The following is a 26958-nucleotide window of genomic DNA, read 5'->3' on the forward strand; positions in this document are numbered from 1 at the left end:
GTTAACAGGCATAATAACACAAACAGTGTCAATATTTCCATCAGAAACCACCAGCCGTTCTAGATTTGTCAGCAAATCGCACAACCCACATAAAATTTTCGTCATGCATGCAATCATTACAAATTCATAACTTCCAAAACTAAACAGCAGGCACTAAATTTGGCCAAAAAGTTTATGAATTAATGTTAAGCATTTAAAATCCCAGCTTTTTTATGGTATTTATTTTCTCGCTGGAGTAGAAAGATTTATCTTCCATTTTTAAATATCAGTATTTTACATTTAAAATTGGTCAAATTATTTATTTCTATTAATGTATTATTTTATACAATTACTATTGTATTTACATTTAATAAAATGTTATTTTCCTAAATAAAATGCCCCTACCAGAGAACCCTGTGGAACTCCACATTAGAGCTGAAACAGAAAGCAGTTCAGTGATCACTCACCATCTTTATGAACACGCATAGCAGAAGCTGTGATATCTGTGGTCACGTTGAAGTAAGGCAGCCACAAGTCCTACAAACACAAGCAGGAAATGTTACATTTGTCATGCATATGATAATCATCATCCAGAATGAAACATTTGATTATTACTGAGGAATTAAAAACATTGGGAACGCTTCCGAATCATTGGGTTCATTTTAAGACGCTAGCTGCACTCTCACCTCAATTTGTTTGTCCTCAAAGACTTTGGAGATGCTGGTGTTGAAGGCAGAGCCCGAGAACATGGACGTGATTGGATAAGTAAGATCCAGAACTGTTTTGAACACCGAGTTCATAGCCTGCAGGCAAGAGAAATAGCTTTGATAACTAAATGACCAGATTTCAGGGATTAGTACTCAAGATGTTGGCCAAGGAAAGGTAAAGGTTTTAATGGGATGATAAGAGTCAATGTTACCTTGGACCACTCTCTTGCTCTCTGCTTGACCCGAACTGCACTTCTCTCCTCTGCATACAGAGCACCAATGAATGAGCCAATGGAGGTTCCTCCCACTATATCGATGGGAATTCCTGTATCCTCCATGGCTTTGATTACACCAACATGAGAGCAACCCCTGCAAGATTAAACATACAATTAACTAGGGTACTTACTGTTAACTATAACTAAAACTATTTTTGCAAATCATTCATTTTAACTGAAAAATAGCTAAACGCATAAAAACGAATATAAATCAACAAGCACTAAATCTGAACTCCTAACTGAACTCTAAATAGTATTACAAAAATAAAAACAAAAGAAAAAAATAATTCACTTGAAAGGTGGAAATTCTAAAATAAAAGGTTCATTCTATCTGTCCATTCAGTTCAAATGATTAAGGTTTACGTTTAAACAACAGTAATCAAATTGTTAGGTGTCACTCACCTGGCTCCGCCTCCTCCGAGCACAAGGGCAATGCTGTTTCCTGTGAGTACTCTGGCCAGCCGTGAGAAATCGCTGTGTCTGTCTGCAGTCTTCTCAAACACTTTTTCATATACCTCTCTCTGTTCGACAAAACAAACAAATTCACAGCAAATACCAGACATTACAACAAATATAATTTATTATTTTTTTTTTATTATTTTATTTTAACACTGATGGATTTGTGTGATTTTTCTTACCAGTTTGGTAGGGCTTCTTCGTGAGAAGACTCTACGAGGACACTTCAGGTGAAGGTGTCCAGAGCACCAGCTTCGCATGTTCAGCCATTCGACTGTTCTTGACGGGCCCGGACCATCCTCACGGTGCAGCAAAATAAGCTGTTTCAGAGCCCGCACTGCTGTGTTCTCCAACATCTGCTCCAACTGAGAAGATACGAAAATGCGAAATTACAACAAAACCTTTGAATTACATGTACTTATTTAGGAGACATAACTTGTATGGATAAAAGGACTTCAAATCGTCAGAGAGCAGTAGTATATAAAAGCTATGACAAGTCTTAGTTTGTTCGTTTTTCCTCCCTCCGGTCATACCTAAAGGAGTGTGTCCTACAGGTGGCTTAACAAGACCACTCACTTGTGGGAAGTGCAATTAGATGTCCACTTTTCCCTAAGTTCACATCTTGATTCTGTTTGCACAAGCCAAACTTGTAGCTATTCAAATGCTGATAAATTACAATCTGTGCCTGATAGGGATATGGATCTTTGAGCTATCGATGAATTCAGAATTGCTTAAATGAATTCACAATGATATTTGATTCTGCCTTTACATACATCCTTAGAATAGTGTAAATGTGCCTTAGACCAGAGTTATTAGCATCAGTTGATAGCTCACCTTCATGAGATTAGAGCATTGGGATTTACCCTCACACATGCTACTAGCTGGCCTCTGGTAAACTTACTCGTTCAAACATTCCAACCGGGTCACGGCACCAATACAATCACTCAAAATCTATTTACACTGCGCCAAGTGGGAATGAATGGGCATCTCAAGCATAGGAGTAGGATACACTAACAAGGATGTAAATGCCAGAAACTCAATCACCAGTCGATATTCTAGATTGAATCGTGTTACCTTCACCACCCCTAAATTTACCTCTCATCTGGGCCACAGCATCAGTTTAACATTTCCAGTTCTACACATACACTCCATTCAATTAGGATTAAAACCAAAGTCTCAGGCATAGTAGTTGTGAACACTAACAAGGATGCTTCAGGAGTTCACACTTAGCTGATGCTTGATAAGGTTAAAGCGTGTTTGGCATTCTGTCCCGGGAAAGAGCCCTAAGCTCGGAGAATACTCTCGCCTGGGGCAGGGAGTCTGAGCTCAGGTAGGTTTCGAGAACTTCCCTAAATTAAGCTACGAAAGAGGGGAAGGAGCCTGGGTGGATGGAGAGGGATTCTTCAAGACGAAGATGGCTAAGGTAAGGAGACCAGGCTATTTATGTGCGTATGGATTCATCTTATAGGCAGATCATGTGATTGTTTATGCAAGACCAACAATCACATGATTGTGGTCAATCATAGGCATGTGCTCCTCGAAATTAGTTCATAAACCTTTACACTTAAAGGTGAAAAGTGCAAGTGCACCTCTTTAGAACTAGGAATGAAGTTTACGAAGTTTTCATGAATGTTGTCAGAAACAACACTAGATTGAGAATAGACTCAAGTGTTACCTCTCCAAGTGCAGGTTCCTGGTCACCGAGCCCTACAATGAGGATGCAGTCCGCTTGTCGGATGCAGCGTTGAGTCCATGGGGTCATTCCACTGTCCGTCTGATACAGCACTATACGATTAATGTCCTCCTGCTGAGCCAACCAACCTGATAACCTGTACTCGTGAATACTACAGAAAAACACGCATTTCAGATTGAAAGATAAATACAATGAAGTACTGAATCAGATCTCTTATATGGAGTTAACTTGTTAACAATGGTTTGGCAGCAGGACCACACCTCACTTTGTGTCCTTACCCATCACCTACTACCTAAAAACTTAGTTAAGGCAGACCAGCCCTCTAGCACTGTTTACGTTCTTTCAATCCCACCCTCCCTCCTTTTATTTCCTTGCTTCCCATTAACAATCCTATAACCTTATCTTCCCTCCTAGGTTGAATCCATCACCTCCTACTTCAACCTAGGGATTGGTCCAATCACTCCCTCCTTGATTCAAGGAACACCTCCTTAATTCAACCTAGTGATTGGTCCAATCACTCTACCAAAATATTACAGAGACGGTACCCCCACCCTGAGTCTCAGGCATCATTTTAGAACGCCCAATCAACCGACCCACCTGTTCACTGTTTATCCTCTTACTTCCCTTCCCCTTCATCCCACTGTTCCCTTACCATACCTTTCATCCCTACAAAAAAAGTCTAGTTCAAAGTGTGGCATGGTCCATGCTGTGTAATTACCTGTCCAAAGCAGAAGCCCCTAGTCTTTCTCTGATGATGTCACTGGTTAGCAACAGGGTTGGTCCTTATTGGAGAATGAGAATCATTCAGATTATGCGTCCTACATCATTGGTTTTAAATGTCAGTCTATGCTTTATCGTACCTATGGCGCTGAGGGCATGGCTAAGTTCCAAATTGAAGGCATTGATTGGCACCTCATCACAAACTGGAAGCACGGCCACAGTTGAGAGATTACTGGCTGGGTTAGTGACGTCTGGACTGGACGCCATGCTTGGCAGACCCAGAGCAGAGCCTAGAGAAGAGAATGAAATTAGATCTTAATAGTTAGACAAGTAAACAAGTCATTTCTGTTGACTTCAAGCATTTCTTATCTTTGTTTCAACACATTGAGAAAGTTTTGATTCATGTTTATTCTTCACTAAAATTAACTTTACTGAAGATTTTGATTAGAACTGTATTGGTTTTTGTGGGAACTTACTTGAGAAAGGTCCACGGGGCTGTTGGAGGTTTCCCAAAATCTTCTGTCCCAGCAGATGGATCAACCGCGTCACCACCTGTGGGTATCTTCTCTTAATATTGTTGAGTGTTCCCTCTGGAAGCTTCACCAGCTCAGTGTCTCTGACCGCATGGACTGTGGTGGCACGAGGCTGCCGCGTCAAAGCCTCCACCTAAATTAGATTTTTTTTTTTTTGTACAATTTTAACAATCATAAATACAGCTTAGATTACTTTAGGCCTAAAACTCAGACTCACCACGCCTATGAGATCTCCTCGCCCATACTCTCCAACCAGCTCCTTCTTACCATTCGCTTTTCGAATGACAGAACGCAATCGTCCATTTAGCACAATATAGGTGCAATCAGACTGGTCATCTTGCCTATGGTGGGAAAACAACTGTATCATTATTACAATATTAATATTATGACAATACATTAGAAATGTTTACTTACTGATTATCAAATGAGTACATTAGAATAATTTCTGACACTGAAGATTTTTTTTTTCATATTTTTGATCACATAAAGGCAACCTCAATGGGATAAACTCAAATTCTTACAGCAAAAATGTGCAATCACAAACTTGTATATATAACAATAATACAAAATTAAAATAATCTAAAGCAGTAATTCTCAACTACGTTCCTGGAGGACCACCAGCATCACAACACTCGTAAGACCTGGGAAATAGACGATGCAAGAGAAAAGGTGATGGAAAAATTGAGGAGAAACAGAAGAGACCGAGAGAAAATTGGGGTTCAGTTCTCCAAACACCCTGCCTCTTGGTCCTCAGCCAGCTGAGAGACCCTCAATCGTGGTGCCTGTCAAAAGCACTAGCCGCCCTTCGGTGGACGGCTTAAGACTCTGCCCTGTCCCCAGCTGGCAAGCAACGGCTCCTCTGCTTCACGAGCACACGGCTGTTAGCCCCCCCATTCACTTTTGCTCTCTGCTCATCCCCATCGTGATGGTCAGCAGCAGGCTATGGTTTCTGGCAAATGTCAGCAACTTCTCCAGATTTTTTCTACGATGGTAAGCCCTGCTTCTCCTGCTCCTCCACATCCAAGCGGACGGCAGCAGGTCTCTGCGTATGGTTGCAGCGTCTACAAGGCGAGGGCCCTCTTACTGGCCACCTGGTTATCGGGAAGAAGGAGGCAGAGAAAATAATAATAATAATAATAATGAGAAAATAAATCAAACAGACTACAGTCGCCAAACTGAAAACAAAAGTAAAACAGTGTCCAGGTCTGGTCCTCTCTCGTCTTCTGTGGTCTTTCCTCCTTTTATTATCCAGAGGGCCTCCGTGGGACTTGAGGCGAGGTGCACGACACAGGTGCTTCACATTATCACTCAAGCACCGGCCTCATCCCGTTTCCATGGCTCTCTGCCCCACTTATTTGCTACAGTCTCCTTTGTCTGTCACACCCATTTCAGCTCTTTCAGTCGCTACTAATGAGCTGATGATGTGTGTTAGGTTAAGAAGACTTAACGTGGTTGAAAAACACTGACCTAAAGCACATTCGCTAATTATCTAAACTATATTTGTACTATACCTTTAAATGTTTTCATCTAAAAAAAGGTTACAATGATTAGAATTTTTATGTGCAGGAGAGGGTGACGGTACCGGTACAAGGCTCGTCCAGCTTCAACAGCCATCCAGTCAATGGCGAAATCCATCTGTCGCACAAACGCTGACATGCGAATAGCTACAGTGTGAGCTGCGCTAAGAACTACACTTGGCTGTTCACGCATGATCCTATAGGGGGCAGCAGAAACACGCCAATATTACTCCAGATGTAGATTGTTTCAGTGTCAGATGTGCAATAGCTAGTAACCCACCAGGCACACAACATCATAAGACGTTAATATTAGGTTAGATTTAGGTCCCAGCACAATGTTATTTTGACGTCCAATAACAACGTGAAATGCTGTTGAAATTTGGTTGATTTTAGGTTGTGCTGGTACATTTATTTGTCAGGTGTGGCAACCAAAATTCAACGTCTGATAGACGTCATATTAGTAACGTTCACACAACATCAAGCTGTAACATCATTAGACTTTGATATTTTGTTGTTTTTAGGTTGCGTTGGAAAGTAACCAAAATGACTAAACCAAAACATCTATCCAACGTTGGACACTGACGTTGGCCTGACGTCAATGTGAGTACAACATCAATCTGACGTCATGTTGACATCCTGTGCCTGCTGGGAAGATTCAAATCAGCTACAGGACTGTACGGAAAAACTCACTCATAGAATTCGGATTTGGAGATCTTGAGGAAGGTGCAGTCTCGCTCCGCTTTGATGGTGAAGATAAGCGGCTCTCCTGTAAGCACAGCCAGCTGACCCACCATCTCCCCCGGCTGGGTCACAAACAAACACACGGCTTCCTGCTTGTCGATCATCTTCTGGTAGACGTGCAGACAGCCGGAGAGGACGAAATGCAGACTCACGTCCTACAGAAATGAAGCAAAAGAAAGAAAATCCCAATGAGGATCTGAATACATCTGAAGTGATAATATGGTGTAAGCCAGTGTTTCCCAACCCTGTTCCTGAAGGCACACCAACAGTACACATTTTCAACCTCTTCCTAATCAAATACACCTGAATACACTCATCAGAACATTCGAAGAGACTCCAAAACCTGAAATGAATGGATCAGATAAAGGAGACATCCAAAATATGGACTGTTGGTGTGCCTTCAGGAACAGGGTTGGGAAACATTGATGTAAGTCTTTAGGCTCATCACTAATTTTTCAGTACAAGAGAGGGAAATACTGGGGAATAGAGAAAGAAAGGGAAAGAGATAAAAGAGGATGAGCACCTGGTCTCCCTGTCTGGCTAACACAGATCCAGCTTTGGCATGATGAAACGTCACCCTCCCGTTGAGTAGCGAAGGGTCCTGATGATGAGAGAGTATATAAGGAAAGAGCTTACAGTGTGGAAAGTACAGACATATTGCAGATATGCATACAGTTGAAGTCAGAATTATTATAGCCCCCTGTATATTTTCCCCCACATTCTGTTTCACTGGATTAAGATTTTAACACATTTCTGAACATAATATTTTTAAATAATTTCAAAATATTAGTATTCAGCTTAAAGTTTAATTTAAAGACTTAACTTAACGGCAAGTTAGGGTAAATAGCCAAGTGTTTGTATATCGATATTTTTTTCTTTAGACAACCGAAAAAATATTGCGTAAGAGAGCCAATAATATTGACCTTAAAGTGGTTTTAAAAAATTAAAAACTGCTTTTATTCTAGTTGAAATAAAACAAATAAGACTTTCTCCAGAAGAAAAAATATTATAGGAAATACTGTGAAAATTTCCTTGCTCTATTAAACTTTGTTTGGGAAATATTTGAAAAAGAAAAAAAAAAACTCACAGCAGGACTTATAATTTTAACATCAACTGTATGTAGCATATATTAAGTTAGAACATATATTAAGTTTACCTAATATTAAAAAAACTAAAATAAATAGGTAAATAAGTAACAAATATCATTATGGTTATTTCAATATATCAAAAAATATATCAAAGATATCAATAAGCAGAATTTAAATGTGCAAATATGCTATTTAAAGATGAAAAAGAGGTTTGAGGAGAGAAGAGATGTAGAGATTATTAAGAGTTGAAGCAAGTTTTGAAGCTATATTCGGATTTGCTTTTTTTAGTAAGTGTGAGCTGCTGACATTTAGCAGATTCTGATTTTCTTTCTAAGAACTATAGTTGACAACATATACAAACAGATGAAGTCAGAATCATTAGCCCCCCTGAATTATTAGCTGCCCTGTTTATTTCCCTCCCCAATTTCTGTATAATGGAGAACATTTTTTTCAGCACATTTCTAATCATAATAGTTTTAATAACTCATTTCTAATAACTGATTTATTTTATCTTTGTCATGATGACAGTAAATAATATTTGACTAGATAGTTTTCAAGAAACTTCTATACAGCTTAAAGTGACATTAAATGGCTTAACTGTTGATTAGGTTAACTAGGCAGGTTTGGGTAATTAGGCAAGTTATTGTATAACGCTGGTTTCTGTAGACAATCTAGAAAACAATAGCTTAAAGGGACTAATAATTTTGACCTTAAAATGGTTTTTAAAAACTTCTTTTTATCCTAGCCTTAATAAAACAAATAAGACTTTCTCCAGAAAAACAAATATTATCAGATATACTGTGAAAATTTCTTTGCTCTGTTAAACATCATTTGGAAAAAAAAAATAATTTAAAGAAGGGCTAATAATTCTGACTTCAACTGTACAAAAATGTATTTGATTCAATTTTTCATAATAAAAAAAATCAATATTACAATTTTCACCAAAGTGTATTAACGATACTAACAGAACAAATGAAGAGTTCCAATGCAATAAAAAAGTCCGTCTTAAATTTCCATCGAAAATGTAAAATTTTTTCCAGCCTCCTATATTACTGTTGAGTTATTTTACATTAAAGATCATGAAAAAAAAACTATTTCCATGAAAGGGAAATTACAAAAGAACCATAAAAATGCTCATTTAAGAAGAAACTTTTAAATGGCATTTGGAGGTTTTTGCATCTGAACTCTTCAAATGTTTATGCTGTTCACAACACATCCAAAAATGACAGCAGTGAGAAAACCATCCAATAACGGCATCAATAGAATCATAACTTTAACTTTGGACGAAGTAAACAACCAAAACCGTTTTTTTTTTGGCTGATTTTTGTTGGCATCACACCAGTCCATTCTTTGATTTAGTTAGATGTATCTCATTGCCTGCAAAAAATTACTTTCTTACTTAAATTATTTTTTTGTTGTTGTTTCTATTTAAAATATCTAAAAATTCTTAAATCAAGAAGAATTGTCTAGACAAGCAAAACATATCGTCTTGTTTTAAGAAATAATATGCCATCATTAAGTGAGTTTTTCCTTAAAACTTCCCTTTTGACAAGATTATTTTGTTTACCCCATTAGCAGATTATTTAGCTTGTTTTAAGGAAAAACTCACTTAATATTGGCATATTATTTCTGAAAACGGCAATATGTTTTGCTTGCCTAGAAAATGCTTCTTGATATAAGATTGTTTAGATATTTGACCTAGAAAGAAGACAAAAAAAGTAAGAAAATCATTTTTTGCAGTTTGGCTTTAAAATACATCTAAAATGGCTTACTTTTACTGGGTAATGAACCTTAATTCAAACACAGATACCTCGATCTTCATGAGTCTGAGGATCTCCTTCTGGGCCTCCTCGAACACTGTAGCGTTTGGTCGTCCTTGAAATGAGCTAAAAATGTCCATCCCTGATTCCTCCTCAGGATACAAATACACACCTGAAGGAACCTCATCCACGGTCACTTTCCTCTCCCGCTGCTCCTGAAACACAACAAACAGAAACATCTTGTTCAAGACAGATATTTAATCATCCTTTTTTGGGGACTCTTAATCTCAGTAATGTTTTCCATTAGACTGTAATTACTGTAACTAAATGCTGTTCACTTCAGTTCAAAATTTACAAATAAACCACCACCTTTGTGAAAGCAGGCACTCCATCCTCTGCAGATACAGAGATACGACCTCTTTCATACGCCATGTCGAAATCTGAACGCAGACTCTTCTGCATTCCTGTACCACACACACAGTACACGACAAAATGAGATGATGAAAAGATCAGCAACAACATCACAGCAAGACAACAGCATAAGCTGAAACAGTGGACAGTGTGTTTTGTCCACTAATGCCAGTTCATTACACTCGTTGTTATCACATGATTTGTTAAAACAAAAATCGCAAATCTTTAAAGCACAAACAGCCCTGCTAAATGTAAATCACTCATTTCCGATTGTGCTATGTGTTTCCATCATAGTTTATGTGCCTGTTTTCTTATCTGATAAAAGTTTATTCTACTCCGTTTCATCTTACCGTTTCCATTAAGCAGTTTTTGTGCTATTTTCAAAATTGCACATAAGTATAGGTGGATGGGAACATGGCTAGAGTCACATGATCTTTCACTCTGATATGCTGATTTAATTCTCATTAAACACTTGAAGATTTCAGATGCAAAAGCCGCTAAACGCCACTTCCGCCAAACATGAGATAATGACATTGAGTGAATGCTTTAGGCACGTACTACACCATCAACAAATAGATTTGCTTCAAATCATCTAATCAAATCATCTAAACCCCAGCGTCAGCGCATTCAGAAATAACAGCTTGTTGGCAAAACATGCATTTATAACGTGTTTTTGTGCAGCGTCGCTACTTTGAAAGAGTCCGATGTACTATACAATAAACGGCAACACCGTTTCACGAAAGACAGAGTTAAGATGCTGTTCTTTTGTCCCACGTGGATGCTATGAGGATAAACACGGGACCAAGAGCTTAAGTATGGTGAGAATGAATAAATGACAGCTTCTAAAATTGTCTGATCGACATCCCCTTTTTGCTAAGTAGGCCTACATTGTGTTTTATTTGCTAATTTAAGCTATTTTAAAAGATAAATATAATGTTTAAAACTGTACATTATTTATATTACTTCATAATACCTATAGATCTGAAGAGCTTCTTATATTAATGGACATTGCACAGATATTGATGTTTCACAATGTTTTTACACTACATTATTTGATTCTACCAAGCTTAGCGTACAATCTTTGCAATGTTTACATTCCTTCCGTTAAATCTAAATCCCAATTATCAGAAATGCCAACAGATTGTTAAGATTTAATTAATGTCAGTTTTAATGTCATTGGTTAATGCGCTTACTTTACAGCTTTCAGTCATTCATTTTCCTTCTGCTTTTTCCCAGGTTTATCACAGAGGAATGAACCGCCACTTACTTGACAGATTTATATATTTTAAATTTCAGGTGGTTTGTGTAATGTGTTTTATGTTTAGCAAAATAATTTCTAATGGCATCTTCATTTTCAACTAATTACACTGTCTTGTCCCAATAGGTGGATTTAGAGGGTTTTGCATAAAAAGCAGAAGTGGATTTAGCTTGTTTTGACGCAAAAGAAAATTTACCTTTTAAAAAACAAGGAATTGTCTAGTGACATTTTTGAAAAAAAAGGGTATTTTATTTACTAGCTAATAACCTTATCATTACATATAAAATGAAACTTCTGAACCTTATTAGAGGAGCCTAATAGAAAATGTTCATTTACAAGAAAAGAGGTCAGAGGGGGCTCTTCACTTATTATTATCAATATTAAAAACTGTGAAGCATTTAAGTAACATGAACAGCAGTATTCATTTCAACAGAATCAATGTGAAACCTTTTAATGTTACTTTTGATCAATTTGATGCTTTCTTCATACATTAGTATTAATTTCCTTTAAATGAAAGTATTAAAACCAGTTATAATTTCCTTGAAAAATAGTTAATTTAGTAACACATGCACTCACCAGCAATGTCTACAGGCATTGATATGGTTCTACTAAGGGTCGGAATTGTGCCACCCTCCTTCCCATGATCCCCACCTGCAGACACAGAGCATCATCGAGGATTAACTCGCAGTGTCAAACAAATCTAAACAAATCACTCAACACCAAAACCTGGACAAAAAAACACTGAAACATTCTTAAGCAAATGAAGTAACCAGTGCGTACTGCAAACTCTGGCCCAGATTTCTAAGGGTGCTTTCACACCTGTGAATCGATTCAGTTGTTCTGAAACAGAGATTACAAATGTTACATTGTTGCTCTTTGCTCTTGGAGCGGTTCGCTTTCACACTGCAAAGTTTCTAATCGGACCAAAAGAGCTAAAACAAGTCACGTGTGAGTAAACTCTCCTCACATTGGTCAGAGTGTCAGGGTTTATTTTGCAGCGTCCCGCTAAGCTGTCAGGAGAGGTGGTGGTTTGGTGGTGATTGACAGGGTGCGCGCGCGTGACATGTCTGAGGAGAGATGCGGAGGGGAGGGGTGAGAGGGATGCCTATTTGAGGACCGGGAGGGAGACGCGAGATTACCGGGAGATCATCACTCGTTTGCGGGCATCTGGAGACTCGCGAAACTTCCAGCCCTACTCATAATTCTCTCTTCATATAGCCGTAAGCCTATTACATATCCATAAAACACTGTGATATAACCGCGCTCGGATCGGATCGCTTTCTCACTGCTCCAGGGTTCATTTCAATCGAGCCGAGACCACCTTATTCAAGCGATCTCGGAGCGATTACTTTGGCGCGGAAAAGAGCGCGATTGCTCTGTTCACATATGCCAAACGTACCGCGCTAACTGGGCAAACGAGATAGGTTCCGAAACAAAAGTGTAGGTGTGAAAGCACCCTAAGAGTGTACACTATGGAATTTATTAGCATTAGATATTCTTAAATACAAAAAAAAAATTTATTATAATGTAAAAAATGTAGTAATACTAAGACAATCTTTGTGCGATTCATCATTCATTAGGAAAAAAAAAAACAAAAACAAACAAAAGAGTAAATATGAGCCCAATTCCAATTCTACCCCTCACCCCTACCCCTGATTTTGCGCATTCACATGAAGGGGTGGGGGTGTCCTGATTCTCCTTAGCTTAAATAGGAAGGGGTAAGGGGAAGGGCGAGATAAACCTTGAAACAGATTTTCTAGCACCACACTAGAAACCAATGGGTACAAAAATTTCCCAGAATCCACCATCTACAACAGCAACATGGCTGCACAAGAGAGTCAGGAGATGCACAACATAGTATTTTTTGGCATTTTTTTACAACAAACAAACATATGTTTTAATACGCTGTCCACTTATATGGCCACATAGCCCTAGGATGCTTTAGTAGTCCCAATACATACTTTCACTTGATGACACTTGAATACACTGTCAGAAAGGTCTAGTGGCTGGGAATGACCTTTTTACAGTGTCTGGTATAACGTTAATGTTTAATAGTGTTTACATAAATGAATATGGCCACGGTGTAAATACACGGTAAAGTTACGAGCTTATTGTCACATTATACTGTTATAATTCGATTTTTTTTATAACTTTTATTGGGGTAGGAGAACGAAGAACAGACAGGAAAGCACTGGGAGTAAAGAAAGGGGAAGGATCGGCATAGGACCTCAAGCTGGTAATCGAATTCGGATCGCTGTGAACAACATGGTGCTATATGTTGGCACACTTAACCACTAGGCTATTGGCACTGACCATTATATTGTTATGGTAACATAATATCGTTGCCTAAATTTTATGATTTCCTAAAGATATATGCCAAAAAATATGGAGTAACTACAGCAGTCGCCATCATTGCTCTCATAGGAGCTCACAACAACATATAATGAGGTGTGCGGGTGTTGTAGTGTTTCTTAGGGGTTAATTTGAAACCCTTCAATGGCGAAGGGGAAGTGGAAGGGATAGAAAAATAGAATTGAGATTGGGCCACGATATTATGCCTTACCAGTAGCATTTTGGACAGCCGCCTCACGGTGTTTGTCAGGAACAGTCAGACTGCCGAAGCGTTTGCTGTGTCGTACAGGACTGGAGCGAGTCGGATGAGGAGAGAGGGGAGAGGAACGAGGCTGCATTTCCTAAAGGAAAAAATATAGATATTACTTCAAATACAACCAGACAAAACAAAGTGTGTGTGCGTGGAATGGACATATGTGTTGACTCACGTGGCTGAAGAGTTCATTGGTGAGCCCCAGGTAGTTGTGCAGAGCCAGAACAGTCACTCTCTGAAGACGCACCATGATGATCTGCAATCAGGACATAACATAATACCAATTACATGCTGCATCCTCACATACAACAGATCTGGATCTTTGAGCTGATCTTTGGATCTTCTAATTCCAGACCTGAACAACTCGCACAAGACTCTCTGGGTATTTCTCAAAAATGGACAGAAAGGCATCCACAGGCAGTCTGAGGACAGTGGACACTTCTGCTGCTCTTGCCGAGACCGTTTTGTAAGGTCTCTGGTGACCCTGAAATAAACAAACACACAAACGTTCAAAGCACTCTCATCTTATGCATAATAACCAGAATAAATCATTTTCTGTAAGCAATTTACAATGTCAAGTGCAAACACTGCTATTTGACATACATATAAGAAGGGGAGAAAATCAAGAGGCAAATCGAGGTTGTGAAACGAATCTTATAAAGTGCTTGTGGTTTCATGTGCTGATAAACATCAGATTGTGGGTGTGACTCACTGTGATGACATCAAGGATGCTTAGTAGACTGTGAACACTGTCTCCAGGGTAAACCTCTTTAACCACCCCATCCTTCCCATCCTTAAGAGAGTGAGAAAAAGAGAGAGAGAGAGAGGGGAAAGACCATTAAATACTTAAAAAAAACGTTACATTTCTTATTTAATTCAGTGTACATTTGCATATAAAAACAACAAAAATAAAAACTATATTTCTAAAAAAATAATAACTTAAATGACCGTAAAATCTAACTAATAAAAACTCATTTAAAACATAAATAAACTATCCATCTATCTATCTATCTATCCATCCATCCATCCATCCATCCATCCATCCATCCATCCATTTATATATATATATATATATATATATATATATATATATATATATATATATACACACACACACACACACACACATATATATATACAGTATCAATAATTATATATTAATAGATATGCTTCCATTCAAATTTTCATGTCCATTCTGGGATATCATACAATAATAATAATAAAAATAATATTGAAAAGAAAAATGCATAACATTTTAAAATTCCCAAAATATGCCCAAATTATTGTTATAATTCTTTTTACATCAGAATACAAGCAAATAAACTGTGGAAACACTTTAATAGAATAAAATTGACAAAAGAAAATCATGATAATTGTTTCAACAGATCCTATGACTGGTCTAACCGGCAAATACATTTCACTGACAGAGTCATAGTTGTTTAAAGTGAAGTATACTTTGCTTTTATGCTGCCCATAAGGGTTCAAAAACAGTGAGTGTGAAGCAGCCTTCGTTATCTGAGTAGTACACGCATACGCATACTCTAAGAGCACTTCTAGATTTATGTAACAGTGCATAAATGTATGTTTTTTCAAGAGGTTTGACCTTTATTTTAAAAGAAGAGTGTAGATTACAGCCAGAAAAACATGGAGAGCAGAAAATGATTAAAATATGACCTTGATCTGGGAGTCAAGGCTGTTGTAAACCACTCTATGCTAGATGTCGACGCACTTAACCACTAGGCTATTAGTGTTAACCAATATATGCTTTTAAGTCAGGTTTAAGTCCTGAGCTAAAGTCTGCAATCAGAATGTTTTTGTTTATTTGAGTCCCAGAAGTGTCGCAAAATTCGGTTCCTCAAACATCCGCATCCAAATACAGGATGTCAGCGGTTTCCCCAGTTCCACAACTTTTTATTTTATTAGTAATCAGTTTCTTGGGAAATAACAATTTTGATCTCTTGTTAAATTCATAATTTTGGATAAAAACATAGCTAATGATATTCAAATAAAATGGGTCAGTCACGCCTACAAAAAAGCACACACTCTAAACTCTATTTTGCTAAAAGTATTCACACACCTGTCCAGTAAGACACAACTCCAGCTTGCCATCCTGTACTACATATATGCTGCTATCAGGCTGACCAGGCCTGAAGACATATTCACCCTGCTGGAACTGCAGAAACACCATGTGCTTGCACAGCTCCAGAAACAACGGCTTCTCAAAGTGTCCCAACACACTGCAGGAGAAGAACAAGAGACACACCACACCAAATACATACAGTTGAAGTCAGAATTATTAGCCCTCCTGAATTATTAGCCCCCCTGCATATTTTTTTCCTCAATTTCTGTTTAATGAATAGAAGATTTTAATTAAACACATTATTAAACATAATAGTTTTAATAACTCATTTTTACTAACTAATTTCTTTGCCATGATGACAGTAAATAATATTTGACTAGATATTTTTCAAGACACTTCTATACAGCTTAAAGTGACATTTAAAGGCTTAACTAGGTTAATTATCATTGTATAATGATGGTTTGTTCTGTAGACAATTGAAAAAGAAATTGCTCAAGTGAGCTAATAATATTGACCTTAAAGAGCCCATATTATGGGTTTTTGAAAATCCCCCTCCATGTAGTGTGTAACACAGCTCTAAGTGAAGTGAAGTATCCAGCTAAGGCTTAAATCTGTAAGAGTATTGTGTTTAAAACGGTTGATTCATCTATAAAAGAGTCGACTCATAGTGCTTCAAATAAGTCGCCTTGATACCGATTCATTAGGTGTTTCTCCATGACGTACGAACGAAACCAAGTTATTCACGTGCACGCGCAAACCTGGGAGATTTCAAACCTGAGGCCCCGCCCTCTGACGCAGAAACCCAGACACACACACACACACACACAAACACACGCACACAAACATGCTGGTTGATTGAGGTCACAATAGCATTATAGCCAAGCAGTTGGAAACTACTGGAAACTTCTGGAAACTACATGCTACAAAGAATACTTCATCGGCGTTTGTTAAAGGAAGGATCAGTAAAGAGTAACTTACTGATGGATGTCAGGATGGGTTTCTTCCTCCATTTCTCAAGTGTAAGTACGTGCAATTAAAGTTGTTTCCTCGTTTACTCTAGCTTGCAAATGTATTTAGTTGTGATTTGTTACTTGTAACCGCGTGTACTGTATCAGGTTAACTGGCTATATTCTCTTATCGCGTGCAAAGTCACGTTAAAAACGTGACGTGTGCTGCTTTGTTTACGGAGCTCCGTGGACGAGGGTCGTCCGGAGGTATGTGTGTGTTTGTGTGTGTGTGCGCGCGCGTCGCCCGGAGGACAAGGGCAATGTGTGTGTGTTTGTGTCTGTGAAAAGTGCAGAGTGAGACAAGCTATGAGATCTCCCCGACAGTTTTTGGAGTTTTTGCTCAATAAAATAGTTAGTCGTCTGAATTTTCAAGTCCATCGACTGTATTTACATTGACCCACTGGGAGCTAAAATCCACGCCTACACTATCGAGCGTGTATGAACTGTGATTACTTTAAATTGCTGATTAGCTGTTTGGCATTATACTCTCTGACTGAAGGCAGTCGACCAATCGCAACAGGCTGTCATCGGTCCAATCAGCGCAGATTAGCTTTGCGCTAAAGAGGGGTTTGGGAACAAATGAATCCCTGAACGATTCATACAGGAGTCGCTGGGATAATTAGGTAAAAATAAATGCAGATTATAAGACCATGAAAGTGTTTTTTGACCTTGCATGCATATTAGACTGTTGTTGGAGACCCTTACAACCAAGATATGACCCTATTTCATGTATAATATGGGCTCTTTAAAAACAAATCAATAAATAAAAACTGCTTTTATTCTACAAAATAAAACAAGTAAGACTTTTTCCAGAAGAAAAAATATTACAGGAAATACTGTGAAAAATCCTTGCTCTGGTAAACATCATTTGGGAAATATTTAAAAGAAAAAAAAAACTATAAGTGTCACATTTTACATTTCTAATCAAGTCCTCTTTAATGTAAATCTTGAAGTAAACCACCCTCAGCCACAATGTGAGCTTACCGCACGTTCTTGAGCATGTAGAGCACCTCGGAGGGTAGATGGGAATTAGCGACATCAAATTCGGTGAGATCTGCTTCCAGCACTGACGGAGGAGGTTCCTTCATCTGCAAAGTGGGCACTTCCTTCTTAAAGCGCAGGATCCTGGGAGACGCAAACATGACATGATGAATCTTCTGAGATCATTCAAAATTCACCAAAGGCACAAACAGAAACTCACTTTTTGGCAATGTTCAGCATCTTCTGCTTCTTTTTGAGACGGGGTCTGGTGGAGGAAGTGGCACCCACCAAGGAAGAGGTGGATTGAGATACTTTCCTCATGATCTTCCTCCCATAAAACAACACTTTGTCTCTTTTACGAAATCGATACTTTGGGACTTCCTGAGCCTCCAGTTCTAGGAGAAAACACCAAAGGAATAGGATTATGAATCAAGATTACGTGATCAGTTCATTTCACAATTGAGAATTTGAGAACTAACTGCGGAGCTGCATCCGGCGCAAGACAAAAAATATGAGGACGGCGATGAGAACGATGACGACTCCAGCGCCGATTACAATCCCCACCACCTGTGGATTTGAAAAAAAAAACAATAAGAATGAGAGTGATGTTTATTATGGCATTTCTTTAAAGGTGCTGTATGTAAGATTTTGACTCTTCTAAAGCATAAATACCATAATATGTTTGAAGTTATTAAAGAAACCTGCTAAGTGAACATTCTTGTTTATCTGAAAAACAATGCTGAAGTCAGATATTCTGCTTTGAAAATGTGTTTTCCGTGCTGGAACGGCTGTCTTTGTTTTGGTAATTTTAACCTGCCCAATGTAAGTTTAGACAATAACATAATATGTTTGCAGACATTTAAGAAAGATCCCAAGTAACAACATTATTACAATAGCAATTAATAAACAATAACATTTCATCTGAAAAACAATGCTGAAGTCAGATATTCTGCTATGAAAATGTGAAAAATGTGTAGTTTTAACCCGCCCACTGCCACTTTAGCCAATTATATTCCAGCACCCAGGGTTGCCTTGGTGGGAAAGCGCATATTTTATTTATTCAGTCAGAAAGGCTCTCAAAGCATGAGTGAGTGACCGAAATGAGACCTCTAGTGGACAGTAGCAGGCTCTAAAATGAGACGCAGATTCAGAATTCCACTTAGGTTATTAATCAGCAAATTATATAAATATTATGAATGTAAACATTAGGTGAGCAGGTTACATTGTAACCAAGTGTCCTAACAACACGCACATGACGATACGCAGTGATCACCAATTTGGCTCATTGAACCAGACAAAACACGACAGAAATTTTAATACATCCATTCAGAAGCACAGAATATGCACTCACTCACGAAATGGTAAGGTTTATAATCTAATTAATACATATTAAACCTCTTTAACATTATTAAATGTACATGATTGAATACTGAATACCTGATATGTGTTTAGTTTTAAAGTTCAATCTCAAACGGTTTATTTTATTTTCAAGATCTGAGGTGAACTATCTGCTGCTGCTGCTGCCTTCAGTAGTATGCCACTAAATATCATGTAAAATATCATTTAAACTCACATTGTTAGCATTTAACACTGAATAAAGCACATGAGGTGTATCTGAGGAGATCACTGCCGTTTTCTATTGTTTACCTGTGAGAAATAGAAACCGTTTGTAATATATCAATCCGAGGTGTTGTTTAGGACAAAAACTCCTAATAAAAAAAATATTCACTTTATCGCATGCCGTTGCTATTATTTAGAACACGGTTTGATCACTCACTCCTGTCGTGAATCTGGCAACCTGCGCTTGCGTTTGTTTTGATACAGGACTGCAATACCTAGTTCAACCACTGGGTGTCAAACTTACATACTGCACCTTTAAGTGACAAAATGAGAGATGTGTCATGAATTCAAGGTTGAGAAAAATTCTAAACATTTTAACAGGATTTTGAACTTTTTATTAATTTTATAAGCTTTTTTTAAAATGATCTGATTACTTCAAATCTGAATCTGGATATTTGTTATGTTCACATTTATCAGAAAATGTTTGGAGTCAGTAAAATGTAGTTAATAAATCAATTTAATCAAAAGTTACTTTTGAATTTTTTCAACATTATTACATCATTTCTTTATGGCTTCAACAGAACAAATTTAACGTATTTAATAATAAGAATAAATATGTCTTCAGCTACAAATGATCTTTTTAGATATCTTATATCCGAAGGATCATGTTATAATTAAAAAATATATCAAGAGAAAACACTTCTCTTAACAGTAATGCTTCACTATATTGCTGTTATTATTGCATTTTTGATTAAATAAATATAGCTTTATTAAAAAAAAAAAAACCTTACCTACTCCAACCCATTATCTAATGTTTCAAGAAATACCTCATCTGCCATGTGCATGACATGTTTACTAGTAATTCATTGTGAAAGATTAAACAAATATGTGGGCGTCCAGGTGGCGCAGTGAGTAGCATGATCGCATCACAGCAAGAAGGTCGCTGGTTCGAGCCTCGGCTTGGTCAGTTGGCGTGTCTGTGTGGAATTTGCATGTTCTTTCCATGTTCGCGTGGGTTTCCTCCGGGTGCTCCGGTTTCTCCCACAAGTTCAAAGAATTGGTATAGGTAAATTGGGTAAGCTAAATTGTCTGTGTATGTGTGTGTATGGGTGTTTCCCAGTGATGAGTTGCAACTGGAAGGGCATCCGCTGCGTAAAACATATGCTGGATAAGTTGGTGGTTCATTCCGCTGTGGCGAAACCTGATGAATAGAAAATGAATGAATGAATAAACAAATATGTTTACTGACCATGCTGGTCTGCAGCTGATCCTCCACTAAACTCTTGATGTTTCCAAATCTGTCCGTCTGCAAAACACACAGAGTATTATTACAACCAACATAACCAGTAACACAACACAGGGGTTTTTGTTTTGTTTTGTTTTGTTAACATTATTAATATAACAGCATTACACTGGAGTTACAATATATGACGATTAAAAAAAAAGGCAATCTACAGATCTGTTTTATTTAGACACAGATCATTAAAAATAAAGGGCAGGAAGAGGAATCTGCAAAAGATAAACCCCTTGTGTTTAATAATGAAGCATATCCATATTTCCCTGTCCCTCAGATATGTAAACCTCTAGCGTTTCTCCTTTGTGCTGTCATTTCTTCAAGCATTCCCACTCTGTGTCACCCTCCGACTCACTCATTCCTTCCTTCTCGCTCCTTTTCAGCTCGTGTATTTTCTGTCAGGGCCTGAACAATGCACGTACTGTATCTAAAGTGAACAGTTCGTAGGTTGGAGAATCACTTCTAATGAAATATTAATGAATCCTTCATTGAGAAGTAGATGATAAAGTACTTTAGTAATGATTTTTATTAGCATTTTGGCTTCTTTTCCAGTAAAATATTTTTTTTTATGGGAAGAGCGGATGGAAAAGGCAAATAAAAGGAAACGCTCAAAGTACCAGAAGCTAGAAGAGAAGTGGCGGGAAGGGGCTGGAAGACCCACTGTGAGCCAATAGAGGTGGGTTGTTAAGGGCTTGAAGGGCATTCACTCTGTAAAGTCTTGAACCAACTAGGCCTAGCAGTAGCAGCTAAGAACAGGGTCATTAAGTCTGTTTGTGAAGCTGCAGAGAAAGCCACAAGATGGGGATGGCTACTAGGACCCAAGCTGGGGTCTGATTAACCTCAGCTGGGTCACCTGGTCAAGGGTGTCTGATGTTGAAAGATCCGAAACACACAGTGACCCCAGGATACATCACTGACAATGCATCCCAATGCATCTAGATGATGTATCTTGGACACTAATTATCCTTTAAACAAGATGATCAAAGTAACCAATTCATATTGACGGATGTTTTTGTGGGGAAGTTTTAGCTTTGTTTGATATAGCGTAAGAAAAAATGAAAAATATTCAGCCATGCTGAATATATTTTGAAGATGCTTATATATTTAGTGATAAAATTATTGAGAAATGTGTGCATACTTTAATGCAGGGAGTAGAATGGACTACACAGTGAAATACTGTAAAAGTGAGAAGTACTCGAAAACAGAATTGGTAGATTTTATCATCAGTGTCTGGTGAAAATGAGGCATGTGAATCCTCTGACTTGATCAAAACACACTTATATGTAACTTTAGAGTGTGTGATATACACTTTAAAAATGCTTGGTTTTAAACAAATCTTTCATGTTGTCCCAACACAAATTGATGCAAATTAACTTTATTTTTTACAAATTTAAGTGGATTGAATTAAAGAAATAAGTTGTACCCCCAAGAATCTCAATAACTGTGTGCAAGTAGTTTAAACAAGTAATTTAAATATTATTTTTGAGTGTATGGTTTCTCAAGGGGCGACAGAGTGGCGCAGTAGGTAGTGCTGTTGCCTCACAGCAAAATGGTCGCTGGTTCAGTTCCCGGCTGGGTCAGTTGGCATTTCTGTGTGGAGTTTGCATGTTCTCCCCGCGTTCACATGGGTTTCCTCCGGGTGCTTCGGTTTCCCCCATAAGTCCAAAGACACGCCCTATAGGTGAATTGGGTAAGCTAGATTGTCCATTGTGTATGTGTGTGTGAATGAGAGTGTATGGTTCCCAGTGATGAAAGGGCATCCGCTACATAAAACATATGCTGGATAAGTTGGAGGTTCATTCCGCTGTGACGACCCCAGATTAATAAAGGGAGTAAGACGAAAAGCAAATGTATGAATAAATGGTTTCTCAAATTTCATTTATATATGTTACAAGAGTGTCTGCCTATTGTCTAATGCCTGCAATCATCGTTAGATACAGCAAGTAGCTTGATCATAACATAACGGTCAAGATAAAGTCAAAACCTGATAGGTGTACAATACAATTACGCCAATGAAGCACTTTTTTGTAGATATACATAAAAAACTGTTTAGTACTATTAATTTTCTTATCTTCACACTTGGAAAGTGTATTTGATGAGTTTAGATGCAAAAACCTCTAAATGCTGCTTGATATTTTCTTCTAAAATTAGCATTTTTCTCTGAGTCTTGTGTGTAGGCTCAGAAATCGTATTTTTAAAAGTGAAAAAAAAAGTTCTTTCCATCACCTTTAAAGTGAAATAACTGAAAATAAACATAGGAGGCTCATTTTAGTAATACATTTCAGATGGCATTTAGAGGTTTTTGCATCTGAACACTTCATTTTTCCCAGCATGCACATTTAAGATAAATTTAGAACTTATTGCATACATAGTTCAACCTTTAGCTGTGCCGTAAGCAAATACGCCCTTGCGATTAGTGATCTCTGGACTGAGATATGAATTTGCGCAATTCCCCAATTCCAAGTGCAAGATGAAGCTTGCCAGACATCTACTGTAGCTGCGTCTTCCTATATTCGCTCATCATGACAGAGCAAATAAAAAACTCAGTTTAAGATCACAGGACATTATCAGTCACATCACAAAACTCTCCAAACATGTCACATGATCAGATTATCAGCACAGTCTGCCCAGCTACAAAACACAGCTGCCAATGATCGACACAAAGAGGATTCAGAAGGGGAAAATAGTGGTAAAACAGCTGCTCACATTGACCAGTGAACAGACTGCGGAAAAGGGTGTGAGGTCTGTAAAAGAAGGGGGGTAAGGTGCAAGGTGCATGATGGGAAAACATTGGCACTGTATGCGTGATGGAGGAAGAGATTATGCAATGAGAGGAAGTCCAAAATTTCACACTATACTCACAGTCACAGGGTTATAAAAATCAATCTCTGTAGACAACTCCCATTCAAAAAAACAGTGGCTCTATCCGAAACCGCCCCTTATATCATTAAATAGTGTGCTTTTTGAAAGAGCAGCTACTTGTGGTGTTGTCAGAAACTGTAGTTAAAGTCCTGTGAGCCTGCTTCAGGAAGAACAATGTGTCAGGTGTCATGTCCACCCACTGAGGGAGTTTGATAAAGTCCTTTAAATTTTAAGCCTTTGGCACCCCTGGAAAGACTGAAGAGCTGAAGATTCTTTCACCTGATGCAGTTTTCTAAACCTTCCACCTTTGCTTCCAGGAGATTTAGCCGTTTAGATGCTGAGGTGGGCCAATCACAATGCGGTCCACCGACACAATCTGGTCCTCTGCATCGTCGATTCATCTGTCAGGTTGTATTCTAACGTCTTAACAGATGATGATACTTTCGTCAATCGTTTTTCAATACCATCCAGTTTAGTTCCAAGCTCAGTTCTCAATGCTTTTAATTCCACTAACACGTCGGATGTATCCGCCATGACAGTGAGGTAAGGATCCGCCTGTAATTTCGTTTTTTCCAGCGCCTGTTCTACAAGCTCTAGTAAAAATGTCAAACTGTTTTGGAGCAGGAGGTTTGGACATACTCAGATTGTCAATTTCGATCAGAGTTGGTTTAGTTTACACGGGTATTAAAACTTTTCTGTGTGTGGGTTATCAGAGCGAATCAATCAATCAGCCATCCTCGCCAGAGCCACGTGACCCCCCCCCCATACCTATTGGTGTTTCTAAAGTAACATATGACATATATGCATATATATATATATATGTGCATATATGGCAGAGATCACAATTCTTTGTTTCATTGCTAGTAGACAACTCGGTAAGTGTTAAAGAGCTCCTATTTTACCTCTTTTGCAAGATGTACGATAAATCTTTGGTGTCTCCAAAATGTGTCTGTAAAGTTTCAGCTCAAAATATCCTTTAGAATATTTATTATACAATGTAAACTACGCCCAATTTTGGCTCTGAGCAAAATGTAGCTGCATTCTTGATCACGGAGAGTAGGAACAGATCTTTTAATCCGAGTTTCTTTGTAAATCCTGTTCTGTGGACACAACAGTTCTTCCGTGTTACAACAGGACAAGTTAACACCTACCTGTCAATCAATTCAGTGGGCGGGGAAAACCACACTCCTACATCACATTAAGGTGGGCCTCAAGAGCACTGGGATTTGAATCCTATTTTAACGTGACATAACTATTTATATGTAAAAACGGAAATTTCCATTTAAAAAAAATATATATTTATATTTATAATTGTGTTTATATCACGCCAATATGACTGTGGACACACTATAGTTGGTAACAGTTATAGTCCAAACAGCTTCCAAAAGTCAATTTTGCATCATAGGTGCCCTTTTAAGTAACCATCACAATGTCTGACCAAGTTGAAGTTGAAAAAGAGTGGAGAAGGATTATTTGGCATCCCTTCTAGTGCAGTCAAATTCACTCACTTGTTTTCATTCACTCCTTTAAGTGGACTATATTATTGGATGAGGGTATAAGGGCGATTTGGGATACATCCAGTCATCTTTTACACAGAAAAGAGTCAAACATAGAAGCAGATTGGATTACAAAAAACAACAGATTCGTACTATCAATCTATGACTAGGGATGCACCGATACAATTCTTTGATTGGATATTGGTTTAATACCGGATAATTTTGCTGGATTGGGTATCGGCCAGCTGGTACCTTCTTGAGCATGGGCTATATTCTGTATAATTTATAAGCCAACAAAAGCCATGAGGGTAGCCTATTATAAGGCACTAGAGAGTTGTCATGTTGGTCTACAATATCCCAAATGTTCTGAAGCCATTCTATAGTTTAACGTGAAATACAGATGAATATTCAAGTGGTTCAATTTATGCTCCGTTGGCCCTCTCAATCATTCTTCATTCATTCACAACTTTGACATGCAGGAAAATGCTTGGAAATGTGGGCCGCAGTCTAATTTGAGATCAAAATAAAAAGATCTAAACAAAAGAGAAATTAAGCACTTGCACTGAAACCTGTGGAAGGCTCAGAGTGAGAGAGGGTCTGTTTTTTTGCATGTACAGTATGTGTGAAGGTAAAGCTCACCTCTGGAGGTTCTGCGGACTCTGTGTCCGATGTGCTCTGTCCCATTCTACCTCAACACACAGCTGGGCCATCAACAACAGCCACTGCAACACACACCAACACAACAGGCTTCATGCAACATGCAGAAATCAGCATCACACACATTCTGTCTGAACCACTGGAGAGCAGGGTAGGAAATAAAGCTCTTTACAAACATAATCCGGGCACAAATCCATGCCAAATGATAGGGATTTTGTGGCAACACTTCACAATAACTGTACTGCTACAATACAGTGAATGATCATGTACTAATGCCTAAATGAATCATTATTTAATATTAATTAATGATGAGTTTTGAATTTTGTATTGATGAAGAACTAACCTGAACTTTGATATAATAAGTCATATGATTTTATGTGTGAAAACAAATCACTAAGAGTTAAATGAGAACACATCAACTAACAAATGTATTAGCAAGATGGTTATTTTTCACACAATTCATGTCATGGTTAGGGTTCATGATTAGTAAATGCCTTCATTAGTTCATATTTAATTAATATTTAAGTAGTATATGATTATGTATGCACTGTTACTGTGTTATGGAAGGGAAATCTGGAAAGTATTCATAGAGCTTCACTTTTTCCACATTCTTTTAAATTACAGCCTTATTCCAAAATGGATTAAATTCATTTATTTCCTCAAAATTCTACACACAATACCCCATAATGTCAATGTGAAAAAGATTTTTAGAAATTGTTGCAAATTTATAAAATGGAAAAAAAAAGAAAAGAAAAGAAAAAGAAAAATCGCATGTACATAAGTGTTGACAGCCTTTGCAGTGAAGCTCTAAATTGAGTTCAGGTACATTCTGTTTCCACTGATCATTCTTGAGATGTTTCAGCAGCATAATTGGAGTTCACCTGTGGTAAATTCAGTTGATTGGACATGATTTGAAAAGGCATACACCTGTTTATATAAGGTCCCATGCAGGGTTGACAGTGCATATTAAAACACAAACCAAGCATGAAGACAAAGGAATTGTCTGTACACCTCCAAGACAGGATTGTCTCGATGCACAAGGTTGGGGAAAGTTACAGAAAAAAATCTGCTGTTCTAAAAGTTCCAATGAGCACAGTGGCCTCCATCATCCATTAGTGGAAGATGTTTAAAACCATCAGGACTCTTCCTAGAGCTGGCCGGCCATCTAAGCTGAGTGATCGGGGAAGAAGGCCCTTAGTCAGAGAGGTGATCAATAACCCAATGGTCACTCTTTCTGAGCTCCAGCGTTCTTCTGTGGAAAGAGGAGAACCTAAAGAA

General features: G+C 38.0%; 1 protein-coding gene across 11 annotated transcripts in view; it reads right to left on the reverse strand.

Annotated features, from left to right (window-relative positions):
- The window catches only part of pnpla6 (patatin-like phospholipase domain containing 6), a 53587-nt gene that overhangs the window by 21052 nt on the left and 5577 nt on the right, over positions 1–26958 (reverse strand). For 7 of the 11 annotated variants that reach the window (XM_073953933.1, XM_073953926.1, XM_001921173.8 and 4 more), the window contains exons 2-27: positions 25663–25745; positions 20621–20677; positions 18291–18378; positions 18032–18206; positions 17815–17955; positions 15821–15980; positions 14456–14536; positions 14099–14227; positions 13919–13999; positions 13702–13831; positions 11715–11789; positions 9839–9933; positions 9520–9684; positions 7145–7222; positions 6571–6776; positions 5946–6077; positions 4581–4704; positions 4307–4496; positions 3971–4120; positions 3829–3892; positions 3093–3261; positions 1600–1782; positions 1364–1482; positions 899–1055; positions 666–782; positions 447–516 (exon numbers count right to left, since the gene is read on the reverse strand). In XM_073953933.1, the coding sequence (XP_073810034.1) occupies positions 447–516; positions 666–782; positions 899–1055; positions 1364–1482; positions 1600–1782; positions 3093–3261; positions 3829–3892; positions 3971–4120; positions 4307–4496; positions 4581–4704; positions 5946–6077; positions 6571–6776; positions 7145–7222; positions 9520–9684; positions 9839–9933; positions 11715–11789; positions 13702–13831; positions 13919–13999; positions 14099–14227; positions 14456–14536; positions 15821–15980; positions 17815–17955; positions 18032–18206; positions 18291–18378; positions 20621–20677; positions 25663–25707 (3181 nt within the window). In that variant the 5' untranslated portion in view covers positions 25708–25745. The remainder of the gene's footprint in view (positions 1–446; positions 517–665; positions 783–898; positions 1056–1363; positions 1483–1599; positions 1783–3092; positions 3262–3828; positions 3893–3970; positions 4121–4306; positions 4497–4580; positions 4705–5945; positions 6078–6570; positions 6777–7144; positions 7223–9519; positions 9685–9838; positions 9934–11714; positions 11790–13701; positions 13832–13918; positions 14000–14098; positions 14228–14455; positions 14537–15820; positions 15981–17814; positions 17956–18031; positions 18207–18290; positions 18379–20620; positions 20678–25662; positions 25746–26958) is intronic. The other 4 variants (XM_073953911.1, XM_073953905.1, XM_073953920.1 and 1 more) reach the window with 1 other exon arrangement.

The sequence above is a fragment of the Danio rerio genome, chromosome 1, assembly GCF_049306965.1.
Source record: "Danio rerio strain Tuebingen ecotype United States chromosome 1, GRCz12tu, whole genome shotgun sequence".
Taxonomy (NCBI): Eukaryota; Metazoa; Chordata; class Actinopteri; order Cypriniformes; family Danionidae; genus Danio; species Danio rerio.